The sequence below is a fragment of the Brachyistius frenatus genome, unplaced genomic scaffold (genome assembly GCF_029030835.1).
Source record: "Brachyistius frenatus isolate BFR_SWC_R1_liver_20210118 unplaced genomic scaffold, ASM2903083v1 Contig_121, whole genome shotgun sequence".
Classification (NCBI taxonomy): Eukaryota; Metazoa; Chordata; class Actinopteri; family Embiotocidae; genus Brachyistius; species Brachyistius frenatus.
Window position 1 is genome coordinate 1,091,096 of NW_027210720.1, and position 25,217 is coordinate 1,116,312.

The 25,217-nt window shown below is 41.0% G+C and overlaps 1 protein-coding gene across 1 annotated transcript in view; it reads right to left on the bottom strand.

Annotated features, from left to right (window-relative positions):
* Positions 1-25,217, bottom strand: part of LOC138629793 (protein turtle homolog B-like) — a 98,583-nt gene that overhangs the window by 54,215 nt on the left and 19,151 nt on the right. The window contains exons 3-4 of the mRNA XM_069713729.1: positions 14,159-14,310; positions 8,589-8,706 (exon numbers count right to left, since the gene is read on the bottom strand). Coding sequence (XP_069569830.1) covers positions 8,589-8,706; positions 14,159-14,310 — 270 coding nt within the window. The remainder of the gene's footprint in view (positions 1-8,588; positions 8,707-14,158; positions 14,311-25,217) is intronic.

Consider the following 25,217-nt stretch of genomic DNA (forward strand, 5'->3'; position numbering starts at 1 on the left):
GTGAGAAGAGATAGAGGCATGTATGAGCCTTTGTTAATGGAGACAGAGTCCACATCAAAGACTTGAGACTTGACTTGGACTTACATTGGGTTAGTTCAGTAAGTGTGCATGCCTGGCTGTAGTTTAGTTATTTTAGCACTTTGTGGAAACAGAAAGCACAATACAGTATCTACAGAACAAACAAGGACGGCACAAGAATCAGTTACCATACTGGCGAGAGGTCACATGGAGGATTTCTGATCACACACTGTTTATAGACACACAGCTGAATTCTTTTTAATGTCATCGCATACCTCAGAGCCATATCACATACTTACTTTGCACTCAGTGAAGGATTATGAGAATTTATTGAGTGATCCTTGCTTTGCCAGATGGATCATCCTCCTCACACGCATGGATACATTTATACCATGATTTGCAATCATTGTCCTCCGTCTGACCACATACATATCCATGAGCACACTGACTTTAAAAGCTACCTTCACACTGCTTTTAGCTACTTGATGGTGGTTGGATTTATCAGAGAAAACCACTCAGAACTTTGTATACGAGCCAATGTGGCAAAACCACCCAAAATAGGATATAGTGCTCAGTGTAGGGCTCAGAAACATTCCTTGTCCTGCATGACAAGACAAAGACATTCTAATGTCTGGATTTGATTCTTTTGAACTACATTTCACAATTTATATGAAGCACGACAAGTTGCTGAAGTTTAGAAGTCCAATGGTCTCACTGAGACTCTCCTCAAGTGACTGCACAAATAAAACAAGGAAAACATTGGTGGGTGGCTGGATGGGTGGATGGATGGATGGATGGATGGTGTCTTTTCCATGTTGCATGAATTTTAAAATAGATCTGGTTCATCACATGAAGTCACCAAGGAGAAATCCATTGTTCCAAAATAATTGTTGTGGCAACCTGTACATTCACAGAAATGTCACCCAAATGTAAGAAGAAGTTGACGAAAGCAGAGATCCAGTTCTGCTGTCTGAATGCTGCCATGTTGCTGAAACTATCTGTGCAGCAATGTGCTGCCTCAGAAATAAAGAGGGTGCAGTTTGAGAAGTTAGACAGCGAAAAACAACTTTGCTACAGCAAGCTTATGTACATGGGCGGAGGAGGGGGAGATGTGACAGTGATGAATGAAGATACAGTATATGATGTTTAGGTGCAGTGTGAGAATCATTCCTCAACAGAGACTTAGATGAATACTGAGATCAGAAAACTGAATCAGTCCCAACGTGCACCAATAAAATGGAAAGCCTCATTATGATCGGACAGATCATGGTGATAATATGATGAACATTTATTTTACTCTAGGTTTTTTATTTATTCAGTTTTAGTACATATTTGAACCATATCCACTTTATATAAAAATGGAGGACTGGTGCTCCTCAGAAGTGAAGCAAAACAACTTTGTTGCCCCCTGGTGGCGGGTTGTAGCATAAGTCTGTTAGTTTGTTTTTGATAGCTTATTTGGTGCTATAAAATAGGTGTCATGATTTACAGCTGACAACTGCTTTGTTTTTTTTTCCAATAAATTGTTTTTTTGCAGGTTAACTCAATCCGTTTTAATGCTGGTGTTGTTATGCCGAGCAAGATAGGGAAAAAGTATTTAACATGTTAGCCAGCTGTATATATTAGTATTTGCAAATTGTTTTTATATAGAAAATAATAATGATAATAATAAGCGTACAGCGAGTGTCCATTACAGTCAGGACATTGCTGCAGCTGGGCCAAGTGGAGTTCAGGGGTGTTTGGTCCCATCGGGACTCTGATACCACCCCTCTCATACATTCATGACCATAATTCTATAGCAAATACAGATCTCTTGGAGGCTTTATCCATCACGTACAACATCGCTCCAACACAGGGTGCAAACAGCATCGCCTCTTCCAATAAGGACGTCTGCCAGAACGGTAGAAACAGAACAGAACCGTGTCAGCAACTGAGCTCTTCTCTTCGGCACCGCTGTCATCTGAAACCCCTCAAAGCAGATATCTGAAAATGACCCACACCGTCGGACAGAAACACATGAAGCCTGCACCGCCACCCAGCATCTGTACTGGAGGAGGCTGGTTCCTAATGACCTCTGAAACATGTTCTACTGATGATGGATGTACACACATGGGAGGCTGTGGCTCAGACGGTAGAGTGGGTTGAACACTAATCAGAAGGCTGGTGGCTCGATCCCCAGCTCCTCCTGTCCACATGCCCAAGTGTCCTTGAGCAAGACACTGAACCCTTAGTTGCCCCTGATGGTGAACCATCGGTGTGTAAATGTGCTCCTGATGGCAGCACCTTTCATGGTGATCTGTCTCATTAGTGTGTGTGAATGGGAAAACCATGTTAAAGCGCTTTGAGACCAAAAGGTGATAAACCGCTATACAAGTACAGACCATTTACACAGAAAAACACACTTATCCTTGATTTTCCTATTTGTTTAAAACTTTGGTTCACACAAGGACAGACTTAAAAGAATGCGATCAGCATGCACACACACACACACACACACACACACACACACACACACACACACACACACACACACACACACACAGAGCCGAGTTGAGCCAGTGTTGCAACAATAAACTGCTCGTCCCATATGCTAGTTCTGATCCGTCGCCCACGGCCTGATCCTTTAACAGGCAGAGCATTTCCATCTGCCAGCCCCTTAACAGGACAACCAGGACGAGTGTGTGCCTGTGCTGGATGACTGTGTTGCTGGTGTGTGTGTGTGTGTGTGTGTGTGTGTGTGTGTGTGTGTGTGTGTGTGTGTGTGTGTGTGTGTGTGTGTGTGTGTGTGTGTGTGTGTGTGTGTGTGTGTGTGTGTGTGTGTGTGTGTGTGTGTGTGAGTGCCAACCCTCCCTCTTTGGAACCAGCTGAGTGCTGGAGATTTGTTGGCTCTGTAGTCTCTGAGCTGATCTGCTGCTCAGTGGCTTTCCAGGAGGCCCTCTATTAATCCGTCTCTCCCGTAAATTATACAGGACGGGTCAAACAAGCACTCTGGCTCAGCCATGGCTTTGAGCTCCATCGCAAAACATGTTCACTCTGTTCTGGGATCAATGAGAAGCAGCCCATAAACGACAAAAACCAAGCACCTGTTTTATCGAAATCAAAGTCACAGCATGCTAACAAGCAGTTCAGTATTAGCTGATAGTTTTCTTTTTTGCACACTGAGGACACTTTTTCTATCTTGTCGGTATTTTAGAGAAAGTTTTAGGTCCTACTGACACAAAATGATTAAAGAAGTCAACAACGGTTGTTATGATTTAAAACCCATTCGCACGATAGTAAAAACGTTTTTATAAAATAGAGTCAGTGAGAAAGGTTTTCTCTAAAGTCTGGAGGTGCATTTAGCAGAGTACTAAATGAATGCATAGCTGAGACTTACGGGAACATCACTAGTACCAAAGTGTGAGGCAAAGTTAACAAGTCATTACAGCTGTTCTGGACAGAGACATGAATGTCTGACCCAGGTTTAATGGCAGTTTATTCAACCATCAATGCCATCCAGCAATCATTGACCTCTATTGTCTGTCAGTGTGCTGCATGTCTCATAGTTCATACTTCTGGTATCTAACGTACTGAAGGTACACATCACCTGGTATTTATTGTAGAGTCAGCAGGACTTTGATTTTCTAAAAGAACGGCAGGAATTCATCTGGTGAAAAGTCTGTGAAAATGCTTCAGTCGGAGATCGAGCATCAATTCCCTGAGTTCAGGAGAGTTCAGGACGACTCAGCTGTGTTCATCTGGGCAGTGAACTTTAAATCACATGACCTGGAAGGCTGTTTGATCGAGTCTGCGACTGCTGCGAAGACACACATCTACTGTAAACTGTGTTCACTTTCAATTTCTGGAAAAAAAAAAAAGTGCACTTTTGTGTGCACGATGCTGCACATTAATGATTCATTTGCTAAATATGTCTTGATCTTGTGTTATGACAGAAGGATTGCTTTAGTGAGAGGCTGACATCTTGTTGGAGGCCGCTGACTCTTATTTCTATTTGGCCTTGATTATTATAAATTCTTTTTCTTGAAGTGTGTCAACATAATTGTTAAGTTTAATCTTGTCTAAATATTTCTGATGTAAAATGGTTTGTGGTCCCTGAACTAATTTCCGATGGTCTCATCCCACACAGCTGCTGCATCACACACTATTTAAAGTGTAGTGTTGTGTTAATAAAAAAATGTACTTTAATATTAGCCATGCTAGCAGCGTGACTCGAGGGGGGGGTCGTGTCAGCAGGTCTACGTCAGTCTGTTGCTCTCCCACAGCGGTCCAGACAGAAATATCTCAACAGTGTATCATGACTGATGCTCCTCCATGTGCACCAGTCCTGTTCTTCCTCAGGGTAGGGAAGGTGTTCCAGCGCCAGACAGGCTATTAAAAGAGAAAGCTTTCTCCGAGAAAAACATCCATGTACTGCATGTGATAAAAAATGTGTATCAATGTTTCCTGCTAGCTCGTATAAAAGATACTTATTTAAAGCATTATGTGCAGATTACTTAATATGTATGACATATGGTCAGCGGTGGGTTAGAGGAGTAAAATAGAGTCGAGTCAAAGTTCTTCCAGCTGACAAAAGTTATCTGTACAACACCCCCATGATTAGCCTGATTCATTCTGATGAGCCTATTAGCATCATAGTGTCAGTGAGTGGATGCAGGCAAAGAATAAGACAGGAAATAATATTATTACAAATACAATTTTTTAGAATGAACATTAAAAAAAATGTAATAATAATAAAATATTCCTGCCAAGCACATGCTGCCGGTTCAACGCGAAACACCGTTCATTCCTACGAGTTTCATCGTCAACTATCAGGTCGGCCCAAAAAAACAACTGGATTTCTGGCGAGGGAAAAAAGAACAACTTAACTACGTAATGTTAAGTCAGTGAATTACTTCGACTTGTGTTGTGTTCCATATGTTGTACTCGTGTTCCAGATGTTGTACTAGTGTTCCATATGTTGTACTCGTGTTCCAGATGTTGTACTCGTGTTCCATATGTTGTACTAGTGTTCCATATGTTGTACTCGTGTTCCAGATGTTGTACTAGTGTTCCAGATGTTGTACTCGTGTTCCAGATGTTGTACTAGTGTTTCAGTTGTTGTACTAGTGTTCCAGATGTTGTACTAGTGTTCCATATGTTGTACTCGTGTTCCAGATGTTTTACTCGTGTTCCATATGTTGTACTAGTGTTCCATATGTTGTACTCGTGTTCCAGATTTTGTACTAGTGTTCCATATGTTGTACTAGTGTTCCATATGTTGTACTCGTGTTCCAGATGTTGTACTAGTGTTCCATATGTTGTACTAGTGTTCCATATGTTGTACTCGTGTTCCAGATGTTGTACTAGTGTTCCATATGTTGTACTAGTGTTCCATATGTTGTACTCGTGTTCCAGATTTTGTACTAGTGTTCCATATGTTGTACTAGTGTTCCATATGTTGTACTAGTGTTCCATATGTTGTACTCGTGTTCCAGATGTTGTACTTGTGTTCCAGATGTTGTACTAGTGTTTCAGTTGTTGTACTAGTGTTCCAGATGTTGTACTAGTGTTCCATATGTTGTACTCGTGTTCCAGATGTTGTACTAGTGTTCCAGATGTTGTACTAGTGTTCCAGATGTTGTACTTGTGTTCCAGATGTTGTACTTGTGTTCCAGATGTTGTACTTGTGTTTCAGATGTTGTACTTGTGTTCCAGATGTTGTACTTGTGTTCCAGATGTTGTACTAGTGTTCCAGATGTTGTACTTGTGTTCCAGATGTTCTACTTGTGTTCCAGATGTTGTACTTGTGTTCCAGATGTTGTACTTGTGTTCCATATGTTGTACTAGTGTTCCATATGTTGTACTTGTGTTCCAGATGTTGTACTCGTGTTCCAGATGTTGTACTTGTGTTCCAGATGTTGTACTGGTGTTCCAGATGTTGTACTCGTGTTCCAGATGTTGTACTCGTGTTCCAGATGTTGTACTCGTGTTCCAGATGTTGTACTCGTGTTCCAGATGTTGTACTAGTGTTTCAGATGTTGTACTGGTGTTCCAGATGTTGTACTAGTGTTCCAGATGTTGTACCTGTGTTCCAGATGTTGTACTAGTGTTCCAGATGTTGTACTAGTGCTCCAGATGGTGTACTAGTGTTTCAGATGTTGTACTAGTGCTCCAGATGTTGTATTGTGTTCCAGATGTTGTACTAGTGCTCCAGATGTTGTACTTGTGTTCCAGATGTTCTACTGGTGTTCCAGATGTTGTACTAGTGTTCCAGATGTTCTACTGGTGTTTTAGATGTTGTACTTGTGTTTTAAATGTTGTACCTGTGTTCCAGATGTTACCCTAAACAGTCGCCATCTTGGCTCCGTAGAGGAAGGGGCGGGGCCACCAATGTAAAGGATTTTCAAATTAAAAGCATGTGAGGAAGCTGCAGCTGTTCCTGAACACAACGTGTTTGTTCTCCACTGCTGCTGGACAGAAGAATCAGAGTCTCTGTCTACACAGTAAGAGTCCTGACATGGAAGAACATATTTGTTCGTGTACTGAGGGAAGTCTGTCATCTGTGACACATCATTGGTGTTACTACGTAATGCAGAGTTGCATATATCAGAGCTTTCAGATATATTTTGCTTTCTCCATCTTCATTACAATTTTCTAACTTTCCATTTCTGTGTCTACACATATTAAAGCAGAAAGTGTTCCTGGTTGGTTCACTTGGTGTCTGTCGTTACAGATGAATACACATTATAATCTGTGACCTGCTGGTGTACAGTGTGTTGTAGCTTGTTGTATACTTCATTGATTTGTTTAAAGCAATATTTCTACAGGTTATTAGTGAACCTAGAAATCAGCTCCATCATTCCTGATTATAAAACCAAATGTTTTCTATGTTCTCTCCATACCGCTCTCCCACACCACTCGGTCTCACAACTACCATCCGCTCTCCTGACCTGCTGCTCTTTCAGCAGCACTTGCAGCAGTTCGATTATTCTGCACACAGATATATAAACTGAGATGAATACAAACTCACAAAAAGAAAAACAGGCTGCATAATGTGATTCTAGTTGTATCTTTTAAACTTATTTTCTTTCACAGGAAAAACTCCCTCTAGAGAATAGAAATATCTGCACTGATATCATGTTTTGCATTTTGTATATAATAGTTGGAGTGCTGTGTATTTGTGTTGTGACTCTACACCTCTGACAGAAGAGCATTATTCTCCAGCAAAGCCCCTGACGGCTGCTCATTAAAGTGTCTGCTGAATTTCAAAGGGGTGAGGAGAGTTGATGTGATTGGTCATTACGGAGGCCCGTCCAAACTCCACCTGCTGATCCTGCATTCACCCCACACACTCACAGCAATGTATTCATTGGGCTTCATCTATCAAGAGCACACTGCAATGCATCATGGGATGAGGGTATTTTTTAGCAAACATAGTATACATGCTATAGCTTTCTGTGTGATGTCATCATTTACTGTGCATATGGGAATAAAACAAACACATCATGACTACGAGATCACGTGTCATAAACTGCACAAACAAGTGATGCATGGAAAGTGTTTAATATCCTAAGAAGGGAACTCAGAGAGTATCTGGGTGGAGCAGGGGGTTTTAATAAGGAGGTGGAAAGTCAAAGAAGATGGTACTGAGATTTATCAGGCTCTTTGATCACTGAGATTCACTTTGACATGAGCTTAGTTTCAGTGAGGGAGTACGCTGAGAGTTTGGGATGGAAAGTGCATCCTGTTATGACACTACAGTCAACTGAGATTCTGCATGAGCAGAATTCGGTAGATTTTGATGGGAAACAGCAAGAATTTCATAGATATCAAAGTCAGTAGTTAATGCTGTGTTTATTATTTGCTTTATAACTGCTAATATCTATTGTCTTTCACTGTAGTTAAATGTATGATGTCCTTAAGGTAGACCTGACAGATGTCTGTCAATGTAAGCTGCAGTTAAAAAGTTTGGGACATGAGTCAACAAGAGCTGTGTACATATTCACCAATAAAAACAGTGTCAGTATCAAAAATAAAATCATAAAATGAAAGAAAGAACAAATCCAAACAACAACAAAAATCGCATATTTATTCATGGGCATAACACTGTTCCACTAAAATATTTATTTACCTGTCAAAGTACTGCTCACAAGTATTATATATTCAAGATCAATGCCACTGATTGCTTCATTATAATTGATGACCTAGAAACGGTTGAGAATCTGAAATATGTCTTTTTCATTGTAAATGGCAGAACCTTTTGTGTTTTTAAATGTTTCTAAATCCTCAAACTTTTTGATTTTCTTCCAGATTTATGTGAAAATGTGACATATTTTCAAGTTGGACTCCGACTTTTGGACCCCATTGTTTAAAAGAAACGATTCCCCAGAAAAAAAGTATTTACACATCAATTAGTAAGGGTTTGTTTCATGCTGTCTGAGGATGAAAACAAGTAGGATGATGTATTTTTTTTTTTTAAACTGTGCTGCAAACAATCTATCAATTTGTCTTCCTGTTTATTGAATCACTTCCTTATCGAAGGCAGTTTGTGCAACAAAAAAGCATAAAAATGTCCTTATAATGGAACTTACCTTGTACTAGCAGCCGTGTGGTGTGGATGACCTCTCCCTGGGGGCTGAAGGCTCGACACGTGTAGGCGCCACGATCCTCCCGAGTGATGGAAAGCACCGTCAGACTCCCATCAGACACCTGGACACACACACAACTGTTTAAAGTGTTGAAAGACTTTTGGAAACTGAGCATTAGTCTTTTGACAAACACACAGTAAACACACACACACACACAAACACGTAAACACATACACAGCTCAGCTTTCTTTGAAAACTGTACATCTGCCCTTAAATACATTGTTGTTTGCACAGTCTTCCTGTGCTCCAGTTTAGCCCCGCCTCCTCACACTCAGACTGCTTCCATGCGCTTGCAAATATTCTGCATTCAGATCTCAGCTTGGATTTTTGTGAAATGACCCGAAATGACCCTTTAAACCTGTCATGTCTCCTGTGATGATATGTTCGGGCCTGCTCGTCCTGCCTGTGATACCCTTATTGTTGGCGACTCCATAGTGTTCCATGTATCTGAGGGGATGTGAGACCCGGTGCCTCTCGGGTGCTACAGTGGCGGATATAAGCTGCATGACACCTCGCATGCTGCCAGATCTTCCGCACATTAAATCTCTTGTGATACACGTCGGAGCCAATGACATCAGAGCAGAAAAGTCTGAACTGTTAAAAACTCTTTGGGACTCTTAGGAATCCTGGTAAGAACTTTATTGTCTCTGGTCAATTATCCTTCTCTGCCAAATCTGAGGACATGAAGTTTAGCCGTCTCGGTCGAATGCACCTGTGGCTAAAAGGGAACTGCACATACTGGAAAATTCCTTAAAGCCATCGTTTGTATTTGTTTTATGATAGACAAGCACTTTTTAAATGGGATGGTGTTCACTTCAATATTTTTGGGTCCAAGTTGCGCTCAGCTAACATGCTGCAAACATTACAATCTGTGCTATGGGAGCCAGCCATCCATGTACACTGCTCCAAAAAATAAAGGGACCACTTAAACAACTCAATGTACCTCCAATCAATCCCACTTGTGTGAAATCAAGCTGTCCAGTTCGGATCAACACTGATTGAGGATCAGTTTCACCTGCTGTTGTACAAATGGAACAAACAGGTGGAAATGAGGCAATTATCAAGACAACCCTATAAAGGAACGGTTCTGCAGGTGGTGACCACAGACCGTTTCTCTGTCCTCGTCCTTTCTGGATGATTGTTGGTCCCTTTTGCATTTTGCCAGTGTCCTCACCACTAGAGGGAGCATGAGGTGTCTACAACCCACAGAAGTTGTTCAGGTAGTGCAGCTCATCCAGGATGGCACATCAATGCACGCTGTGGCAAGAAGGTTTGCTGTGTCTGTCAGCACAGTGTCAAGAGGACGGAGGAGATACCAGGAGACAGGCTGGTCCACCAGGAGACGTGGAGGGTGCCGTAGGAGGACAACAACCCGGTAGCGGGACCGCTATCTGCTCCTTTGTGCAAGGAGGAACAGGAGGAGCGCTGCCAGAGCCCTACAAAATGACCTCCAGCAGGCCACTAATGTGCATGTTTCTGCTCAAACTGTCAGAAACAGACTCCATGAGGGCGGTACGAGGGCCCGACGTCCACAAGTGGGGTCTGTGCTCACAGCCCGACACCGTGCGGGGAGATCGGACTTTACCGGAGAACACCGAGATCGGCAGCTTCTCCGTCGGCGCCCTGCGGTCTTCACGGACGAGAGCAGGTTCCCACTGAGCACATGTGACAGACGTGACGGAGTCTGGAGACGCCGTGGAGAACGTTCTGCTGCCTGCAACATCCTCCAGCGGGACCGGTTCGGCGGCGGGTCAGCGACGGTCCGGGGAGGCGTTTCTTCGGAGGGCAGCGCAGCCCTCCGTGTGCTAGCCAGAGGTGACCCTGACTGCCATTAGGTCCCGGGATGAGATCCTCAGACCCGTTGAAGACCATCTGCTGGTGCAGCGGGTCCTGGTTCCTTCTGATGCAGGACAATGCTCGGCCTCATGTGGCTGGAGTGTGTCAGCAGTTCCTGAACGATGAAGGCGTCGATGCTCCGGACCGGCCCGCCCGTCCCCCGGACCCGAATCCAATCCAGCACATCTGGGACATCGTGTCTCATTCCATCGCACCACAGACTGTCCGGGAGTGGACCGATGCTTTGATCCGGGTCTGGGAGGAGATCCCTCAGGAGAACATCCGTGGTCTCATCAGGAGCATGCCCAGGCGTTGTAGGGAGTGATACAGGCATGTGGAGGACACACACACTACTGAGACTCATTTGGACTTGTCTTCAGGAATCTCCACAGAAGTTGGATCAGCCTGTGATCTGATTTTTCCACTTTTATTTGGAGTATGATTCTGAATCCAGACCTCCATGGATAATGATTTTGATTTCCATTGATCATTCTGATGTTATTTTGTTCTCAACACATTCCACTATGTAATGAATAAAGATTTGAACTGGAATATTTCATTCATTGAGATCTAGGATGTTGTTTAAGTGTTCCCTTTATTTTTTTTTAGCAGTGTACATAGTGCCTTAGTCTGTCATGGTCACAACAAGGGACCTGTACATCCTAACAAATGCACCTGTGACTGCCAATCAAGACGTTTGTTCTCAGTCAAATATCATCCCAGTTACAATCGGCAACAAACCAATGAAATGATCACTGCCTCCTTGCGGGAGCACTTACTTTACGTCTCATCGTGTCCCTTACGGACGGTTTCTGTTTAAGCAGATTCATCCATTCCCGCCCTCCAGGGCCGTATTTAATGAACTCAGCAGGTTTTCTTGTAGGTCATTTGGAGTTGATAGATGTATCAGTGTCCGTATTTTTACTACTACTAAATCTGTGCGAGCAACAGTGTCTCAGAGTGCAGGAAAAAGAGCTGAGCGAGAGAGGCGGGACTATCTGAGTCAGAGGGGGAGGAGGGGGGCTATTGACAGACAATATTACAATATTTGACTGTGAAAACAAGAAATGGTGCGTTGCGTGTTTCAGGTCTTCTCCCTTGTAAAACGGTGACACCTTTACTATTTCAAATTTAAACTAATTCAACTTTTAGTCTTTGTCATGCCATCATCATCATCATCATGTCTTAGTCCATATTTATACATCCACACTATTCCCTGACATATAATCCTAGTTTTGATGATCCACAGGATATGATATACAACACAATCTAAAAATCCATATCTCTGTATGACTAATATCATTCAGGTAAATGTTCAGGTACTGATAATATGAGACTTTCACTTGTGGCTCCTAACTATGTTTTATGATATATTTTTCAATTTAATTTGTTTAGTTAATCAGATCACACTTTAGGTCTCAGAAGAAGGATCTGGATGGACATCATCACATCACAATCTTTCACTGACCAAATCCAATGTCTTCATATTGATTCACATACTTTTCTATTAAAACCAAATGGTTATTTAATTAAACAATCGCCCAGATCTTCCTCTTAACACATCTACAGGTTGTACGGTTACTCATCAGTCAGCAGAAGAACAAGCTGCTGCCTGAGACTGCGACAAATTTAGACTTCTAACTTTCCTATGAACAAAGCTCAGTCATTTGAATAATTGATCTGATGTGGGGGAGTCTTTTCCATTCCTCCATGCACGACTCAGCATACATGGACACAAAATCCTTCTTTTCCACTCAACCAACTTGGTCAAATTAAACTGCTGTATGTGTAAAGGGAATACACTTGAGTGAGGATGTACCATCTCACCGGAAGATCAGTATACAGAAATTAAAAGTGGTAAAAAAAAATAATAGTCAGGATGAGGTGAGTTGTTTGCTAAAAGAATATTCAGTGAATTTTTTCATGTTTAATACAAAGCTGCTGATGACAGAGGGAACTGGAAGCACTTTGGTTCTGCTCGGAGGCTCTCAGCCACCTTGAGACGGAGATACAGCTGTTAAAATCTGACCCATAATCCAACAGGTTTTCACCAGGAAGTGATCAACGCTGGCAAACATCACCTAGTTACGACCCAGTGATCTGATTGGTCAACTGCATATCTGGTACGTTCTCGAATCATCATTTTATTGTAACGTCTTGTTGTAAGGACTTTAATGTGTTAAGTGCCATGAAACAACCTATGTTGTGATTTGGCGCTATATAAATAAAGTTGAATTTAATTTAATTGAATCATGACATCACACCCTGCTCATCACTAGTAAATATCACTCCGACTTCTCAATAGGAATATATAATAGGAATTGAATTTCATATAATATGTAATATAATGTAGTTTCTACTTGTTATAGGTCTATTAAATGACCCATTTGGTGAAATCGGGTCTCTTTTGGTCCTTTTTGGTCGCTCCGAGCCCCCGTACTGCAACACCACGGATAGTCACGCACTTACAATCCAGTTCTTAGTCGTACCCCTATGGATTGCCAAGGAAACGGAGATGGCCCTAATAAAAAGTTGTATATTTTGAGGGGAAATCGCACCACAATACGAATACATTTTGATTACATATTTTATTTAGTTGGTAACTTGTTGTGTAATAACTATATTACATTTAAGGGCGTTCTTAAACGTCATTATTGGCACTTCAGGGATAATTACGGACCTCAGCCAAACACCTCAGTCCTGAACGCATCAGTGTCGTGCCAATAATGACGTTAAAGCACTCCCTATCGAGTATTATTGCTTAATTTAATCTCACTTTTTTCATCAGCCCTGAGTTTATTTCAGTTTTGATCAAATTGAGATATAACGTTTACATGGAACACAGATATCACGCTCCACATATCCCCATAAATGATAAACAGTAGCATCCTGGTCACTGCTTACAACATGAAGTCTGTGATGTTTCCAAACACAAAGCAGCAGGTTGGAAATAGTTCGTGTGACATTCTTGTAACTGTAACCAACCTTAAAGAACGGGAAGGTATGACCTGAATGAGTTGATCTGACTTGTTCCCCTGTACGTGTTGGAAAACAGACATCCGGTAGCCTGTCAACAGCAAACTTAAAAACATCAGAATCTCCATCCGTGATTCAACCAAAATAATTACGCTTATTTAACTTTTTCTTTACTCAAAGACTAACCTCCCTTTCGTCATCACTCCTACAGTGATAAGGGCTTTTCCAGGTTTCTAAAGTCAAAATATGGTGAACACATGCATAAATTTAAAAAAAAGTGGACACTTCAAAACCCTGATTAGAACTAGAATATGCATTCATGCTGCGTTCAGAAAGCTTGATAAGTTAGTTCAAAGAAGCATCCAGATAGTTCCCTCCAGTCCCGGAGGAGACCAAACACAGAGCTATAAAGTGGAGTGAGGATTGGATTTAGATTCTTCAGGTGGGCACCAACATGATTCAAAGTGAATAATGATGATGATGTTGCTCCGTTTCAGCCGGATGTGTAAAAAAACAGCTGCTAACAATCTCCTGGAGATATTCGATTGGTTGAGGGTGACCTTGTTGGATGACTTTGTATTGTGTTGCTGCAAAACTTGAGGCACCAAATGCAGTGGTCTCATTGAAATGAATGTGGAGTGCTATTGTTGGTCCGAACACAGTACCACCGTCAACAAACAGATGAGACGTGATGACAGTACCTTGTACTTGGCACTGCTGACCATGAGGCTGCCTTCCCGCAGCCAGCTGACCGAGGGTTTGGGGTTGCCGAAGGCCGTGCAGGTCAAAGTGATGCTTCCCCCCTCCTTGGCCTCGACGTATTGAGGTGGTGTGTCTGTGAAAGTGGGGGGGGCTGGGGGGGGGGGGGAGTCAGAGCAGAGGGACAACAATGGAGTGAAAACAATACAACAACACGTTAATAAGATTTCAAATTAATTAAGCATAGAACAAAGAGTATTTTTGCAGACTTCATGTTTTGGGCCAAAATAAACAGAAACAGACAGACTGTGACAACTTTGAACAAAACGATGCAGGTCGAAGCGCCGAGGTTCCTCTGAAGTAAACAGTCCTTGGAGAAGGACTCAACTCAACTGAGCCCCTCTACAATATTCCCTCTACATATTCTCAAAATCGGATACTATACTGACTGTAAAAATGAGCGCAGTATGTAATTATTTAAAGTATTCATTGTGTGTGATGGCTCTGACTGGTTCCTAGTACATTTCCCAAGAGTGTGTAGATTTGATTGACAGCAAAAGCGAAGAACTTCAACCAAACCATGAAGAAATATACATTGTTAAAGTTTGTGTGCTTAAAGAAGTCCAGCGAACATCTACACAACCGCTGCAAGTAAAAATGTTTTTTTTTTCTTTGTTGTAGAAATTGTGGCTTTCAGGTCAGTTATATTAAGTCACTAAATCATTTGGAACGTGTTTGGCAAATATTATTGATCATACACCTGATTTTCTGACTATATCTACTTGTCACTCTTATTGTTAAACATCAGTTAGCGACTGCAGCCACTCTGCAGAGCACGACTCCTAAATCTAGCTGTATGAACATACATAACAACATGCTTAATGAAACTATCTGTTAACACTCAACATAAAATAGAAATGCAACTTTTCTTTGCTCCAATTTTGTAATGAGTTTAAGTAAAAGATCTTCACTGCACACAAAAGGTTAATTTCTCAAATTCTGCTCACAAATTTGTTCCAATCTGCTAATGAGCATCTCACCTTTGCCAAGATAATCACCCACCTGACAGGTGTGGCAATTAAATATGCTGATTCAACCCATTTTAGAAATACAACCACTGAAACAACAACAAAAATAAGTATTAAGTTGTTTTTTTTCTGCCTGGGAGAAGACATTTAAATATTTTCATTCCTGCTTTGAAGGACCAGCCAAGTGTTCATAACAGCAGGAGACTGGACAATCAAACAAGTTACCACGAGACCTTTCAATAATGCATGTCTGTAAACCTTCACCTGGCTTTCCCTTTGTTGTCTGGTTGGCTGCACATGTCTCAGTGCACATTTTTAGATTTGTACCAGTACAGAAAATAAAAGATGGAAGCCGAGTCTCAGTGGAGTACTTGTCACAACAGGAAGAAGCGCTGAGGAATAAAAAGGAACGGCATTTGAACTCAGTTGCTAAACTTTGGTTTCAGAAAGTATTCAGGACCCTTTACATTTTGTACACGGTGGAAGGGCTGTTTGGGAGAAAAGTTCCCTCAATAATAGTTACATGGAAAAACTGTGGAACCACCAGGACTCTTCTTAGAGCCAGCTGTAAGACGGGCCCGGGTCGGGGAGGTGACCAAGAACCCAACGATCCCCGACCTCCTCGGTAGAAATGAAAGAACCTCCCAGAAGGAGGACCGTGTCAGCAACACCTCACCAGGCCTGTATAGTAGAGTCGACACGTATTGGGAGCATAAACACAGACTCCAACCCCACTGAACATCTGCAGAGACCTTAAAGTGGGACTTTCCATCCAGCCTAATGGAGGATGAGGATCTGCTGCAGGGATCAGAAAAACCCAAATCCAGGTGTGCAAAGCCTGTAGAGAAGCACAGTGCTGAATACTGGTGAATTAATAATTGTAAATGTAGTTCTAAACATCGTCTGCCATGTAGGGAGACTCATGTTCGATATTTCTGTGTCCACAACAGAATTGTTTAATAAAAGGAGAACTTATTCTCGAGGAATAAGAGTTATTTTATGTGATTCTGTATTTTCAGTTACTCCATATTTTGTTGCAAAAACTGAATATATAAACAGAGGTGAGGAACGTGACCTGACTCAAGTGACAAATGTGAGGGTTGTGTTTTGTGTTCAGAACATGACTGAGTGATTTCTACTGCAGAAACCTGGCAGTCGACCAGGAGCCTGCAGACAGCAGAGGCCAGCGCTCAGAGAGGGCTGCTATAAATTTGGATTGAAGGGTTTACACTCTGATGTTGATGGCGATAATAAGAGGAGACACACAATATGCAACATCTGCAGCTCAAACATCAGAGCCACGACCACCACAACATCCATATTCACCCTCTACTGTAAACCCGTCAAACAAACAGGAACGTGAATGTTTGTATTTACAACTTTCTGGCTGGTTAAATGCTCGTGTTAAGTTGAAGCTCAGTTCGAGTCCAAAGCAATGATAAATCTTATTTAGGAGACATTGTTTACGTTAAAGAAAACCGGGGGACTGATTCGGGGCCAAAACCATTCAAACTATGCTGGCATGCTATGATCGAACACAGCTGTGTGCTCATAACTGAATGGTTACTGGTGTAACATTAGTCTTCTCATGAGACTCAACTACACTCCTTTATCTGCTGGTTTCAAGGTTCGATTTTTGTGTTAATTCAACTATTTATTTGCATGTAATTGAATTCATGTTATGCAGGCTGTAAAAAGAACTGTAGCTTCTTATGTAAGGTAGCGTTGGTGAGTTAGCTGCAGCAGAGGCTCCTTAGACAGAATGAATGGTGGATGGACCAAAGAGAAACAGCGAGCCAGGACCGGAGGTTTAACATTATGCTGTAAATTGTTTTAGTGTTGCACTTCTGTTTTCACTGTAAAGCTCTTAAGAGCTGTGAGGCTCTTTTATAATTTCAGGTCCCAAACCCACTTTTCATTGTTTTTCATTTAGGAGACTCGTTATTGATGTGAAATATCAGCAGGATTTATAAGGTTAGAGCAGGTGAAAATAAAACATTTCCTGACCAATGTCTTTTAAATGTGGACACTAGGGTAGACCATGTGGATTGTACAGCACTTGATGTGTGACTTGCTTTCACTGAGCTTGACTTGACCAGCAGGGACTCGACCGGCTTCATTCTCACCACAGTAACTTGAGACTTGCTTGTGACTTTAACGAGTAATGGAGGTTAATAAATATGAAGGTCTGAATATTTAAGGACTAATCCATTTAAACAAGACAAAATGAGAAAAACTGCTTTTCACTTTGTCTTTCAGGGCTTCAGTTCCAGCAAGTGTGATTTTTTTTTTCGAAAGAATCACACATTACTGTGCTACGCATGCTGCATTTGGTAAAACCATTTTTCAAAATCCTCTTTAGCTCAGAGGCTGTGTAGATTATGTGGCGGGATGATCATACAAGACAACTGCCATGTCTTACAACCAAAAATTCCTTAAACTGTGTTTTCTAATGGCCTCACCCCTATTTAACTCCAATCTATCCACACAAGTCACTATCATTGTCAGTGATTCAATGCAGATTTTGTGCAGTCATAATTCCTGTTTTGATATTCTAAATCTAATCACCTTAGGGCTGAAGCTGATCTGCTTACATGTGTAATCCTGTAGCCTCTCAATTGCTAACATGTCATTCCATCTGCAGCCATGAGCCGGGCCATAGTGCTAATTCCACGCCTCACATCATGCCACGCAGCATAAGACCATGCAACTTCTAACAGATGCCTGAGCAACAGAAACCCTCTCAAACTCCAGGGATTTACACATCATCATGTGCAGCTCTCTCCTACAAACACCAACAATTTCACTAGATGTATTTTCCCATTTATTCTGACCACCTTATTTTTGGAGGGAACTTGAGTGGGTGTTTTCTTTACCTAGCTGCTTTGAGACAAAGGAAAGTGAAATTCCCTGCTTCCCAACCAGTCAAAATGGACTCTAACATCCTCTGTGTGTTGTTGACCTTCTCCTGGACCAGTGGTCAAACGCAAGAATCTGGATTATTATTTAATACGGCAGCCAGGAAAGAGATTAATACTGCTTGTTTCATCAAGAAAGATCTGATTCTCTGAATGACACAGACACACTGGACAGGGAGGACATAGAGCTGCTTATCGTTCAAACAGGTTGGATACTAGTATAATACCTTGACTCCAATACTGGTTCTTGAACATTCGTTTTTTTAAAACCAATTTTAAAAAATATATTTGAAGAAAATGAAAAGATTAAAGATTATACATTACGGTACAAATCTTTAGTTTTCATGCAGTTTATATCAGGAGAGTGAAACCAGTTGATGTAGACGTTACAATTTACAATGTTCCCTACACGTACACACACACACACACACACACACACACACACACACACACACACACACACACACACACACACACACACACACACACACACACACACACACACACACACACACACACACACACACACACACACACACACACACACACACACACACACACACACACACACACACACACACACACACACACACACACACACACACACACACACACACACACACATATATATATTATATAATTTGGTGCATTAACTACAGACTGTACACTTAACATTATTGTGATTATTTTTCCATAGAACATATTTGTTTTTTTTGTTAATCACTTTCTTCCTATGAAAAAAATAAATCATTTTCATCAACTCTGAACATCCATCTGCACAGCCTACAAACCTGCTCACCTGTACGTAATGTCATAGTTACCTTATTGTCATGTGAACTGCAGCTGTGAACAGCTACTATTTTTAAAACACTCTTTGGTGGTGCATTCAAGGACACTTGGACTCCCAATAATAGTTAGAAAGCTGCTCACACAATTTCACAAAATACAGTGTTGGTTATTAAATTAAAAAGACAAATAAGCAAAAGGATATCATGACAAGTGGAGTCTTTATGCTATTTTGCTGGGTGACTGTGAAATGTCAGATATTGACATTGATCACTAGAAAATTGTTCAAATTGTCTAAAAGATCACCTTTTATGTCTTCACATCTTATTTCTACTCTCTTAAAGTGACATAAATATAAACCAGTGGCTCCCAGGGAAACTGTTGAATTTAACGTAAATCATTGGCCAATAGGAGTTTGTTCTATGTTCTATGTTCTATCTCAAATTTTTCTTGAGTAAAATGCAAGAAGAAAAAAAAACTGGGTTCTGCAGTACTTATCAGTCTTCTTTGTGCAAATTGAGGGATCATAAGTTGTTTTAACTGCATCCTGTCACGCAGAATCTGCGGGTGATGAGATGTGATTCATGAATCCAGTGATTACCATCATGGTGTCAGAACACCGCTGACCTGTTCTGACCAGTGGTTCATATAGTAGCATGTGTGGCAAGCAATAAAATGTAAATGCTAACTGCTGACACCAAGAGAATAAATGCCTCCAGGTTTTCTGTTGCATTGTTACATCGTGTTGTATAAAATTATAATTTTGAATGATCAGCAGCTTCAAGAGAAAAGGATTTTAAAATACTGTGAAAACTTTGATCATGGCATGTAGTACATGATGTGACCCTTGTGGTGTGTTTAATTGTACTTTGTACTTCTAGAGACATCAGCCTCCTGTTGGTTGGATGTGTTACAACACACAATATTCACAGTTTGATATGTGCCTCGGATTTGGAGTCGTTTAGGTATATTATCAGTGCAGCAGAGAAAACGACAACAAAAGTGCATACATTAACATTTTTGTCCTTTAAAAACTTTCAGAAGTGTTGGTTTCAGCTTTACAACTGAACAAAATAACAAAGACTCCTTTTTTTTGTCAAAAGTGAGGACGCAGACATCTTGTCTGAATAAACTTTGTTGAATTGTCAGTGAACAAAGGAGACTTGAGACATAAATAGACTTCTGATAACATTGTTAGAATCACATGGCTGAGAACTGAGAAAGTCTCATCTGAACAGGACAAATTCATCTTCCATGACATCCACAACATTTCCTTTTCATAAATTATAAGGACGTACTCTTGTTTTTTACAATCTGTGCCGCCTGTATGAGCGGTCAGAAAACACACCTGTAACCATTGACACTAACAGACGTGCCTCATCTTCTACATTACCGTTAAAATATTTTCAGCACTTCATTCCACAATTAATCATTATCATCCCCATGGAGAATCTTCTTAATTCTAAAGTTGTCTGTACACTCATGCACATGGCAAACAGGAACTGCTGATAAATGATTCTTCTAAATTTAAATAGTTCCACTTTGAGAAAAAGGAAAACATGTCCAGACTTGAACAACAGGCCTCCAGTTGTTCACTCACTGACTCCACATGGATCTTCCTCTTCTTACATCCACCAAAGCTCCCAAACTATGAGACAATCGTGGGCTTTGAAAACCCTCAGTTTAAAACATGGAGGAGTAAAGACGGTCACAGATTTACTGCAGATGTAAAAACTTCACAGAGTGTGAGAAAACTTGATGGAAATACAGAATGCGTCTCCATCAGGTGTCTTTACAAACGAGGGAGGAAATGAGGACGGACAACAGGATGAGAAGGGGAGGCACCGCAGCGGTCTGCAGCAGAGAACAGGGACGGCAGGCGGAAGGATGTGTGGAGCTATTTTAGGGGAAGCTGCTGAAGACGAACCCTGAGAGATATGAACCTTGCTTCCTTGGCATCACCTCGTGCTGGATTGGGGCCTGCACTGTGAGGGAGAGCAGGGAAGCAGCGCAAGTCGAAATCATCTTAGAAGAAAGATAAAAGTAGGAAGTAGTGTCTGCGGAGGACAGAAACTGGGAGTCTGGCCATCAGTTTATATGAAGTTAAAGCCTCCCGCTTCCCTCAGTCTACACATTTGTCTAATTTTTGTACAGCTGAGAAGATAAAAACAGAATTATTGGAGTTTAAAATCGTATTCTGAGCAGCACCTGACCTGCTTTTCCTTTTACAATGATCATTCCCGCAAAAACGTGCGCAACAATTACGTCATCCTTACGAACACATGCTGTCGAGCTGCTTATCTCATCTTTGGTCACTGTGGACGAGGCGATGGAAGTTTACAGCGATGCAACAGAGGTGTCAGTTGGTAGAAGAGAAGCAGGAGCTCCAGTCTATATGTATTTTTGCAGAAATCTATATGCAGCATTTTAAGTCTCCGATCCCAACGAGGTTGACAGATCAAGTGCTCGGAGTAATCACTGACAACCACTGATGTTTGACGATGACGAGGAGATATACGGGGACTATAAATAGAAGTAGTGCTGGAGCTTCATGCAGAACGAGGATGCATCGAGGTGCTGAACCTTAAATACTCCGTCTGTGTGATTCCTACAAATATCCAAAATATGCTGCTTGAGCACAAAGCATTAACAATTCAACACACTCCTGACATTGATTTCCAGGTGATGAGGGACTGTTTCTCTCACGTTCACAAAGCTGATGGGAGTCAGCAGTGGAGCAGCTTCACCGCTGAAGGACGATCATTTTGTATGCTACTAACTGTTTCACTGGGATTATGTAATATCTACAGCCCGCCAGCACTGTCGTATCCACTGTGTTATTCACCATATTGACAGAAACCTGAACGTGTGGATGTGAAGTTTGGGTGGACTCTTCTACTGCATCAAATATATCTCATTAAATCCCATAAAATGTAATAAAAAAAATAATTACAAAAAACATTTTCTTTTACCGGCTTCTTTGCCTCATGGAGCTCTTAAGCTTCACTATTCGTCCTCTCAATTCTGTGGTCAGGACCTTTGCATTTACATGCTCAGCCAACCACAGCGGAGCATGGCCTCTATTCATCAACCTGACAAATGTTTGACTTAAATAAGAGATCAGACTAAAACTAATTTATTTTTACACCGACACACACTCTAAAGAATAACACCTGCTCAAATGTCTTGTGACTTCACAATAGTCTCGATATTTCAGTGAACCACAATGGTCTCTTCAATCTCAACATTTGTTTATCATAAATGCATTGACTGTTGTTATTAGATTTACATGTTTATTGCAACGGTGAAGATTATGGATTTTATACAAATAAAATTTAAAAAATTAAAATCATACATCATGCAAGTTTATGTTGTTTTAAATGATGAAGAGTTTAGTAAATGTGGGATAAGTCCTGATAAATTGTTGATTAAGACAAATGCTGTGTTCCAAATAAAATAGAATTATTTCTACCAATCACTAACAGCTATTTAATATGGTTGCTTTATTTTCAAAAGTTATGAAGGAAGTAAGTAGGCTAGGAAATGCAAGAAAATGAGTCCAAGAAAAATATAAGCTTCGGAACCAATCACAGTTATGTTACTCTGCAGTCAACCTGGTATCACAGCAAAGCGTGAAATAGACACGCTCATCCACTACGGCAAAACGTGAGATAGCCACGATTTGTCCGGTCTGGGCATGTCTATTTCACACTTTGCTGTGATAATGGGTGGCTGCAATACATACAGCTTGTCTTCTAAACAAGCGAGTGAGAGAGCAAGAGAGACTGAGCCATGTTCTTTTGCTCAAATGTTTGCCATCTATCACCACCATAAGTAGCCTGATTAATTCTGATTGTATTATTTACATCATAACGTTAGTAAGTTGATGCAGCCAAAGAAAAAGAAAGGATCTGCTGTTGTCACAAATAAAACATTTTAAGAATGGATGTAAAAAAAAGTGAAAATATCATGCAGACTGCGTACAGGATTACAGCTGCTGGTGTCACCGCTAATCACAGTCATTTTCACCCGTTTCATCATCAGCCATTAAGTCTGCCCGAAAAAGGATCTAGATTTGTGGTGAGGGGAAAAAGCGAAAACTTAACTACGTAATGCCAAGTTAGTGAATTACTTTGACTTTAGGTTACTAGATACATCAGAGCATTCAGAAATATTGGGCTTTCCCCATCATCATTACTACAGTTTACTGACATACAGTCTCTTTCTACATGTTTTAAACCAGAAAGTCTGATGTTGGTTGTTGGTTCACACATGATGTGCTCCAAATGACGTAGATCATTATGTGTAGAAAGTGAGGACCTGCAAGCAGGATTTGTGACATCACCAGTTTGGAAGCCAGTCCTGGTCCCAAAGGGAACTTTCACTTAATAAGAGGTGGAAACCTGAAGCCTGAGAATGATCCTCCGGTGATGTAGGAGACGTCTTGTATCCAGAGGTTCAACATTTCAAATGACAAATATTTGCATATTCACAGATTCTGGATTTTGCAATGAGATAGATGCATTATAAGAATTTTAACATGGTATTTGAACTTTTTAAAATAAAAAAAACTGTCAGACACAAACTATTATTCGAAGCATGTATCATACTTTGTCTTCAAACATGTCTGGTGGGGGAAATTTAACTGTAATTGTCAGCAGTATGATAAAAAAAAAAAAAAAGGTAAAAAAAAAAAGGCCCCGGGCAAATCTGCATGAAGAAGCTTTCTCTGCTGCGTTTTCATGTCTTGGTGACATCTGCAGCCTGAGATGGCGTCATGTGATTCTGTACAAACTATCTGCATGGTGAGTGAAAGACTAAACCAGCTTCTTCCTACCAGACAAGCAAAGGTAGGACTTGTCTCCTGTGGAGCTGCATGTGAATGGCAGCGACTCCCCAGAGCCCATGTCCCCTGAACCCACCACCGCTTCACTGCTGAATGCCTCTGCATCACAGAAGGAGGATGTCTCCTCACCTGTATCTCACCGAGCACGCATCGTCGGCCTCAGCAACCTCCCTGTCAGTGAATCAGGACATCATGGCTCTCAACATGGCTCTTCTACCCTCCACGTTACTGTGCATCTCCATAGAGATGATTCAAATGTGACAACAAATGTGAATTCTGTCAAAGCTAAAGTTCACCTACATGTAAGTTATTGTAGTCATCTACAGCACCAGTTACCCAGAAACGGATTGGATTTACTAAACTGCATTAAATGCTTTCGACCTAAAATATGTTACAGCTCTTAGAAATATTGAAAACTTAATATTACATTTTCCAACATTATATGTAAACTAAACTGTCGGTGTTTCACAAATTGACATTTCATATGTCATTCATTCATATTTCAAATGAATATTATCTAAATTAAAATCTGAATATTTTATCTGAATGAAATCTTTAGTTTCCAAGAAAAAGTTAGCAAAAACGTCAACACTTTGGCCGTTTCGACCGAAGATTTCATGCAGCAAAGTGTTAGCTGGCTCAAATGCATCATGGGATCTGAACCTCTCACAGATTAACTGAATAGTGCTGGTTATATCATAAAAATTCTGCATTTCCAAGTCTAAGATAGACTGTATCAGACTGTTGTCATGGTGAGAAATGGATGTGAGAACCTCAGTGACTGACAGACAACAAGGTCAGACTATCTCCAAAACATCACGGCTTCTGGCAGGTGAGTAACTCCTGACGGTTTCTAATAACTGTGGTACACCTTGAAGGTTCAGTACGTAGGGTTTAGATATAAATATAATATTCATCATTATGTTTTCATTAGTGTTGAATAACTTAAAAGTAAGAATCATTGTTTTTAATCCTTAGAATGAGCTCTTCATATCTACACGGAGAGCAGGTCCTCTTCTACAGTGGTCCATGTTTCTACAGTGGCCCAGAAGGGACAAACCAAACAACGCTCTAAAGAGGACCTTTCCTGGTTTCACAACCCTCCTGCATATGCTTGGAAGGAGAAATGTATTCACTTGGTTGCAATCTGTAACCTCACCGCTAGATGCCACTAAAACTTCCCAACAAACTATCATTTGAAAGCCCAAAGCCTCCGGGTTCAAACAGTAAAAACAAAGATAACACTGAAAATAGCAATACCACAGCAACTTCTTATTACAAAGTAACAAAGCAAAACAGTAGTTTCTTACCTTTTCTGTGCTGCACACAATTTCAGTCCTCTGAACAAAATGCTTCCAAGATTTGAGGGTTTTTTTATGTAACGGGGTACATTTTTAGACGTTGATGCATCCGGTCCTGTTTTCACTGGATACACGCAGAACGGTAACCGGCCCACAGCCGGCTCACACTGATGAGCAGAGAG